We start from the raw sequence: 8,255 nt of genomic DNA on the forward strand, positions 1-8,255 counted from the left end.
GGCTCCCAAGATTTTTAGCTGTGACTCATGGTGAGAAATACATTTCCCATCGCAACCTAAGTTCATGCACATGTATGTAACTGAAAGAAGTTTCAGGAAACGATTCTTCCCCTTAACAACATGCGGTGCACGCAGATACTTTCCATTCTGCTCCATTTTTTAAATTTGCTGGTTGCAATCCACCACTTTATTTCAGGGTCCGTTAATGGATGATGACCTGAAGTTTGGTTAATGCTGTTTTAGACCACTGTAAGGAACTTGGGTTTTATTTTTAAAATTATCATACAATAAAATGGACTTTTTTTGGTATGCAGTACTCTGAATTTGGGGGTCTCCTTTTACTCACTGGGTACAGAGTAGGTGCTCGGTGAATATTTGTTGAAGTAATGAAGGAGTGGACTGGCAGGGTGGGACAGGTAGGTTTCTTTTGGTGAAAGGGAGTGAGGCAGGGTTCTGAGCCACAGCTGCCCGCCTGGGCAGGGCTGGGCACAGGTTCCTTGTCCACAGGGAGCCAGCCCATTTCCCTGCACCTTCAGGCCAGCACTGTGTGGTTCCTTTCTTTTCCTTCCCTTCAGCCCCCTGACTCTGGTGGGAAGGAAGCTGTCTGTCCTGCCACATGATGGTCACTGTTAATTCTGAGTGCACTATTGCCATATTGTTCATGCTGCTCTGTGCAGTAGCAGTCGCTTTGCAGAGGCCCAGCAGTGAGGTTAAGAAGCTTGGGCTCAGCACTTAGCTTGGAAGTGGAGTTGTCCCCTGGCCTGTGTGAAGCAGGAGCCGGCTCTGGTCCCACTGTGTTGAGACCAAAGGTGGTGGCTGTAGAGCTCACATCTTAGGCCAGGTTGGGGCCTTCTGGGACTCCAGGGTCTCCACTCGCCTCGGAGTCTCATTCCTGTCTTTTGGCAGCTGGTGTCTCATCAGCCAGAAAGGGCCTGGCATCTTCCTCCCCACCATCCGAAGCATCTACTCCAGTGGAACCAGGAGATAGGGCTCAGGTACGCAGACATGTGGTGTGGGTGGGNAAAAAAAAAAATCAGTTCCCAGCCGGGCCACTCACTGTCTGTGGAGTTTTCTTGTCCTCCCATGTCTTCGGGTACTCGGTTTCCTCCCACATCCCAAAGACGTGTGTGCACGTGAAGGTGATTGGCATGTCTGCATTGTCCCAGTCTGAGTGCGTGTGAGTGGCCCTGCGATGGAAGGGTGTCCTGTCTTTACACCCTGATCTTCGGGGAGAGGCCACCCGTGACCCTCAACTGGAATAAGAAGGTTGGAAAATAATTTTCTTGTTTTTATTAATTTTTTTATCTTAAATGTATGTGTAGCTCACATTTATTTCACTGTTCAATATTAGAAGTGTTTGGGGTCCTCATGTAGAAGTTTGGTGATGTTTTTGTGACCAGAAATATGCCGTAGGAACTTAACTCTTGTTCTGTCAGTTAGCCTACAGTAAAAAATGGTTTCGTTATACGTCATTTCGCTTAAAGAGTGTTTCCAAGAACCTATCAACAACGTTAAGTGCGGACTTACAGTATGAATAAGTGATGAAGTGTGCCTTAAATCCTTTCTAGAACATAGAGGCGTAGAATGAATAGATAATGAATGGATGCCCTGTCTGGTACAGTCTTTTAGCAAATGAAAAGCATAGCTATGCTATCACTGGCTCTTCCTCTCAGTGGCCTTTCCTCTCCACCCCGAGCCTGCCCTGCAGATTGGAGCTGCACTGAAGTGTGCTATGGCTGGGGGTCAGGAGCTGGCCTCCGGTGTGGAGAAAGGCATCAGAAAGAGGCCAAGAGGGAGGCAGTTTGAAGGTTCAAAGCCTGACCGTCAATTTCCTGATGTTTTCCAGAAGGAGGGGGTATGGGAAGCAGCAAATCATCTTGGTTCCTGTGGCTCTACGTTTCTGTCAAGCCTGCAGCTGAAAAATCCCAGCTTTTCCTTCTTTCTGGCTCCACCCTGTCCCTATTTAGCCACTTGATCAAGGTCAAGGTGCCTCCCTTCTGCCCTCACCCCACCTCCATATCTTTCCCTGGGGCCAGTGGATATGGGAGAGTGGGTTTCACTCTTTGGTCACAGTTGGGAAGTGGCCGGGAGCTTAGGTTCAACCTGATGCTGCCCCCTTAGAAGCTGGGGGATTTCAGACATGTCGCTTAACTTCTCTGAGCCTCTGCTTCCTTATCAGTCAAATGGAGAGAAGAATTCTCCCCCACGTGCCTGGTTCTTCTAAGTCTCAGCATATAAATCTGTAGTGTCATACAAGTGCTTGGTGTTACTCATATCCGTCCCAGTTGCATTGTATTGTGTCACCTGGAGATGAGGTGTGCCTTCTCTAACCTTTGTCCTATTTAGAGGAAAAAGCAACTCGCTCTCAGAGCTTTAACAGATAAGTCTCACTTCCTGTTTTAGACAGGAAGAGCTGCTTTGCTCACTGTTCCGTGTGGACAGTCAGGTAAGTGGGACACAAACAGTCCTTTTCTGGCATCTGACAGCCTTGTCAGGTGGTCTGATCTTCTGGTTAACTGAAATCTCTCCAGCCTGACAGCCCCTTCCTTGTCACTTAGTCCTCAGGCGGGAGGCGCCCTTCCTATGTCTGGAAGGCTCAGAAACCATTTCCCACTCTGCCTGCTTTTGACTTGCAGAGCTGGCCAGGTTGATACTGAGTAGTAGTTGGGAGGGCTCTAGCCCTCATGATCTCCACCATAACCAGCCACCCCTAAAGAATCAAAGCATAAATAGACCCAACCCTAAATCAGGCCCTCCAGTGTCCCTCCCTCTCCTGTGGAGCAGCAGGAACCCAACTACTAGGGCTTTGACTGTACTATATCAGCACCAACCCTGCAGCCTGCTGGGAGAGTTCCAGCACCCAGCATGTTTACTGCAGTTGCAAGTGAGATGGGAGCATTATGGGCAGGGCCTCTGGGGGCTGTAGAGCTGGGGCTCCTGGGAGGTTCTCCCTCACCAAACTCACAGGTATATAACCATGAATGAATTTACAGTGCAAACTAGGTGTGCGGTGGTGAACTGGACACAATGCCTGCCTCAATACACCAGTGACACGTTTGTGGTGAAAGTTCTTTGTGAAGTCAGAAAGGCAGAGTTCTGACTACCTTTTGACAGCTGTGGCTTCAGGCAGGCTTGAACCTCTCAGAGCCTTCTCCTCAGTAAATGGGGATAATGTGATAGTCCCTAGCTCATCGACTTGGGAGGAATCAAAGAGGTGAGGATATTAACAAAAACAACACACAGTGTCTGCTATGTGGTTAGTGCTCATGAAGGTGGGCTATCAGTATTACTAAGGATCTCATAGTCCAGTGGGGAGAGATACTTATGCACAAATGAGTGCCACAAAATGTGGGCAACTGCAAATGCCACCTCCTCCATGCAGCCCTCAGTCCTCAGGCAGGAAATGAGAGGCTCCTTCTGGGAGCCCTGTTGGACTTTGCTTATCTCTCCATCACATCCCTTATCTTCTCTTTCTGTGACTGTTTTTGCAGTTGTTTACATACCTGTCTTCCATGCTGGTCTGCCAGTCCTTCCAGGGTAGGCATGTGGAAATTCCTCTCAGATCAGCAAGGATATCCCCTCTGGGTGCCATCTAATTCTAAGGGTGGGATTCTGTGAGAAGACCTGGGCTTGGGGCTTCTGTCTGGGCCTATTTGGGAAGGCTTTAGGGAGGAGGTGATGGCTGAGCTGGGCCTCGGCCTGTGTAGGATTTGGAATTGCAGCAATAGGCATTTCAGGGGCAGTCAAAGGGGCTAGGGACACTGTGGCAGGCTGAGGCCTCACCAAGCAGCCTGTATCACAGAGTGAGGGTCAGGGGGGTGGGCTTCAGTCTCAGCTCCCCCTCTAAGTGCCTCGACCGCCCTGGGCAAACGCACCTCTTCCCTGGGCTCTGGTCTCCCCTCTCAGGCAGCACATGGCCCTCTGTTCTGGAGGGGTTTGTGGGAGGGGAGGGTAAGGATGAGGCCCACCTGCCCAGTCCTGGATAGATTTTCCAGAACACGTCTGTATGTATATGTGGGCAGCAGCATGGACTATGGAGAAAGGCTTGAGATAGCCAAACTGTCCTCAGACATAGCTGGGATTCCAGGGGACCCAGGCCACATCTAGGCAGGCTGGCTCAGGAGTCCTGGCGGCCTCACGGCATGCCTCTGGCCCAGTGAGGACAGGAAAGCTGCAAAGCAGCTGCCACTCCTGCCACCAGGGCCTCCCACATGCCTCCTGCTGTCCCCCACCCCCTGTTCCAGAGGTCCCACAATGCTCCTATTGTCCACAACTCTGCCAGGCTGCCCCCCAGGGAGCAGCTCAGAGCCCAGGACTTGGGCATGGCCCTGAATCCTGTGGCACAGCTGGGTATAAAGCACGGTGGTCAGACTCATATGGAACTTGGAGAATCCTAGTATCTGGTAGTCAGGGAAGCTTAGAAAAATGAAATCCTGGAATTAGAAGACTGCAGGTGCTGAGGCTCCAGGCTGTCTGGACTGGAGGGATGGCCCAGTTCCAAAGTCCCCCTCCCTCATCTTTTATTCTTTTCATATAAAGTTCTACTTGCTCCACTTACCCAGATTTCTCATCTTGCAGTGATCTGCCCGTGGCCCTGGTGCTGTGTCGGCAAATTTCCTCTTGTTCATTTGGGACTGGTTTTGTTTTAAAACTAGACTAGAGCCTGATTTGCTTCTAGCAATGTGAAACTGCAAACAATGTGTGTTGGTATGAGAAGGTTACAATGACTTTGTTTTTTTCCAAGTGACTGGTGAATACTGTGACCAGAGCAAGAGTTTAAAAATTAATTAGCAACAAATGCTTTGTGATTCCACTTATATGTAGTACTTGTAAAAAATGAGTCTGCCGCACCCCCCAATCTCCCACCCAAAGTTCACCACTGACAGCATTTGGGCAGGTACCCTTTCTTCCTGACATGAACAGCTGTGTGTTTTTCTGTTGTCCAGCTGTGCTGAAACTGAATCACCCAGTGCCCAGTGTTTTGCTGTGAGCGAACAATGAACATCTTTGTATGTACATTGGGGCTGTGGGATAGTATTTCTGGAGGACAGAACCCTAGAAACCTGACTGCTGCCTCGCAGGGTGGGCAAACCCCCGCCTTTTACAGTTGTTGACATTAAACCTTAGACAGGTGACATCCTTGTCCAGGGTCTTCCAGCAAATATGGTATAGAGAGTAGGTGGTGCGGGAAATGGGGCCAGCCAGGTATCGCCTTCCACCCCCGGAAACACACATGCACACATGGACCTCTGGCTCTGAGAGGGAAGCAGCACATCGGCCTCTGAAAAGGTGCAGACTCAGGTGGACTCAATGGCCAGAGGTTACCAAGGCAAGGATGAAATTCGTTTTCCCCACAACCTCTCCAGGTCTCTTCCATGGCGGTTCCTAGCCCTTTTTACCTTTCTGAAACTTATCTTGAGACTTCTGTGTGAAAGTATAAACTGTAGGTCCTGGCTATCCATTCACTCATCCATCCCAGTGCTCATTCTGTATTAACTTCTCTCCCCCGCACGGGCTCTGTTTTTTTTTCATCTTGCCTTGGCACCTCCCTCCTTCACAGCCCTCCTAACAAAGCAGGTTGGCAGAAAGAATGGTAGATGGAAAGCATGGCACCCTGACCCCAACCAGTCAGGGGCCGCCTCGGGATGCCTGCTGCTCCTTGGGCTTCTTTGTTCCTTGCCCCTTATCGTGCTGGACAGAGTAGTGAGGCGTCTGTCTCGCTCACCAGGATCCTGGCCACTACTGGGACACCTGTGGCTGTTACCTGGAATCAGTTAGAAAGGATTCAAGCTCTGTCTGCAGTGGCATCTCTCCCTGGCTTGCATTCAGCTGGCTCTCTTGGGAGATGGGTATCATTCAGCTCAAGTGTCCCCACCTTAAGAGGCCTTCCCTGGCCGCCCTGTCTGTTCCATGGTCTCTCTCAGCATCTCGCTTTTATTTCTTTCTAAGGACCTCTCACCATCTTCATTGCTTTATTTGTTCCTTGCCCACCTTCCCAGCTAGAATGTTAGTTCCATGAGGATAGGAACCCTGTCTGGTTCACCCTGTCTCCCCTGGAGCTCCCCGCATGAGGAGCAGGTGCTCAGGAAGTAGTTGTTGAATCCCTGTTTGTATGTAAATGCTTGCACAAGGTCTGGAAGGCTAAGTTTCAAACTGACAGTGGAGGCTGCCACTTAGGAGACTGGGATTGAGAGAGACAGTCAAGTAAGAACTTGAGCTTTATTTTTAAATTTTTAATAAGGACAATGTATTCACTTCTTAATTGATAGTTAAACAAAAGAAAGAAAAGCACTGAATGAAGGGCCCAAAGCCCTCCATCCTAATCCTGAAATTATGGCATGGTTTCGGACCAGTGACTCGCCTGGCCGTCTGTGGCTTCTGACCTCACCTGTAAACACGGTCCCGCCTCCCACCTGAACCCGGATTTACAGTCTGCACAGCATTTTTCCATCTATTATCTCACCTGATTGCCCACAACCCTGGAACACTGGCAAAACAAAGATTATTATCTCGATTTTACAGGGTAGGAAATTGGGGCTCATAGGGGTGAGTTGTCTGGCCTGTGGTCACACAGGCCCTTATTTCCTATCATGGTGAGCTGACTCAGAAATGAGTTTATAAAACCAGAAATGGCTAATCGGGGCCCAGAGGGCTGTGCCATGTAAGCTATTATTATGGCAAGGGGGATCAAAGTCAGCTCTGGAGCTGTCTTCAGGGACCTGAAGGGGGCCCCTTAGGCTGATGAGGACAGGGATATAATCCCTCCTGGGTTTTAATGAGAGTTCTGGTGGACCTGGAAGGCCAAGGTGGGTGCTGGTATCAGGGTCCTGAGGCCAGGCCCCGGATGTAATGAGAGTACCGGGAAACTTCCTTTCTGGAGGTGCTTTCGCACAGAGGACAGGGCAGGCAGGAGATGGCAGCGCAGGCTGGTGACGAGCCAAGAGGGCTGGCCAGGCGTCCTGGCCCATGGCAGCCCCTTCCTAGGTAGCCTGACAGTCCACCTTCTGGGCTTCCAGCCTCAGATCCAGGGTGTTAGGCTGGCTCGGGTTGGCCAGCCGAGCTCCCCTGCCCTGGGTCGTCATTATATCCTGGGATGGGACTCGATGGACCTTTGAGGAGGTGGGATTCTCCAAGCTGGCCTCTCTCCTAGATAATTTACTCAAAAAGGCCCAGGTCACAAGCTGGGTACGAAATGTTTTCAATCCATTTTACCACAAATTTACTGGGTACCAGGTATCAATAGTTAGCATTTATGAGTGATGATTAAAGGGTCAGGCACATTATATCTTAGTCCTCTCAGCCACCATGTGAAGAAGAAATTATCCCCATTGTTAAGATGTAGAAATTGAGGTTCAGGGCAGCTCAAGATCACATGTCTGGGTGAGTGGGGAAAGCCAGGATTCGAACCTATGTCAATATGACTCCCACAGCCCCCCAGGGCTGAGGGGTGACAGATGACGAAGACCCTGCTCCTTCCTTTGCGGGGTGGAGCCATAGACCTAGCCCAGTGAACTGCACGGGTCAGTGACATCACTGCCAAGGCAGCAGCCCACAGCCAGCCCTGTGGAAGGCTGATTGATCTGGAGGAGGACAGGCCTCTGGGGAGGGGTCGCTTACTCAAGTCTTGAAGGGGGAGCAGATGGAGAATGAGGCTGGGGAAGTTCCCAGCCAGACACCCACTGCCTTTCCACACAAGGGCCTGCTTCCCATAGGCCCTCCCCATAGAAGCCCACCCTACCACTGCCCTAATCTGGGGCAGGATAGGGGCCCCAGTGGGGAGTGCGGGGAGACCCCTGAGCCTACAGGGCAGGTGGTCAGGCTCAATACGTCACTGAGTGGACACCTGGACTGATGGTGGTGGTGGGGAGCATGGAGTCTCCCTGGCAGGCTATGGAGGGAGGGGCAGTGGAAGACAAAATGACCTGGAGGTCAGGGATGGTTTGGAGTGATGAGACAGGGTGAGGGAAGCTGGTGGTCATCTGTGGGTGCTTTGGGGTCTGCAGGGGAACGGCCTGTGGTGGGGGGAATGCCTACCCAAAGTTTCAGGCCAGGGGAGGTGGGTGGGTTTAGAGAAGTCGATGTGGGGCATTTGCAGGTCTTTAGGCCAAAGACTGGGAAGGAGTCAGGATGGGAGGAAGAGGACAGTTCCCGGTGGGCAGCCTGGTGAAGGTGGGGGTGTGGAGGAAGTCATCGTGGGGACCGGCTAGTTTGCGGTGGGTGAGGGGTTCAGGGGCTGTCCCGGAGTTCTTTGAGAC

At 51.1% G+C, this 8,255-nt stretch overlaps 1 protein-coding gene across 1 annotated transcript in view; it reads left to right on the forward strand.

The window, feature by feature from the left end:
- Nucleotides 1–205: 205 nt before the first annotated feature.
- Nucleotides 206–8,255, forward strand: part of MICALL1 (MICAL like 1) — a 39,595-nt gene continuing 31,545 nt past the window's right edge. The window contains exons 1-2 of the mRNA XM_019664567.1: nucleotides 206–227; nucleotides 865–995. Coding sequence (XP_019520112.1) covers nucleotides 206–227; nucleotides 865–995 — 153 coding nt within the window. The remainder of the gene's footprint in view (nucleotides 228–864; nucleotides 996–8,255) is intronic.

The sequence above is a fragment of the Hipposideros armiger genome, unplaced genomic scaffold (genome assembly GCF_001890085.2).
Source record: "Hipposideros armiger isolate ML-2016 unplaced genomic scaffold, ASM189008v1 scaffold_426, whole genome shotgun sequence".
NCBI classification, from domain to species: Eukaryota; Metazoa; Chordata; class Mammalia; order Chiroptera; family Hipposideridae; genus Hipposideros; species Hipposideros armiger.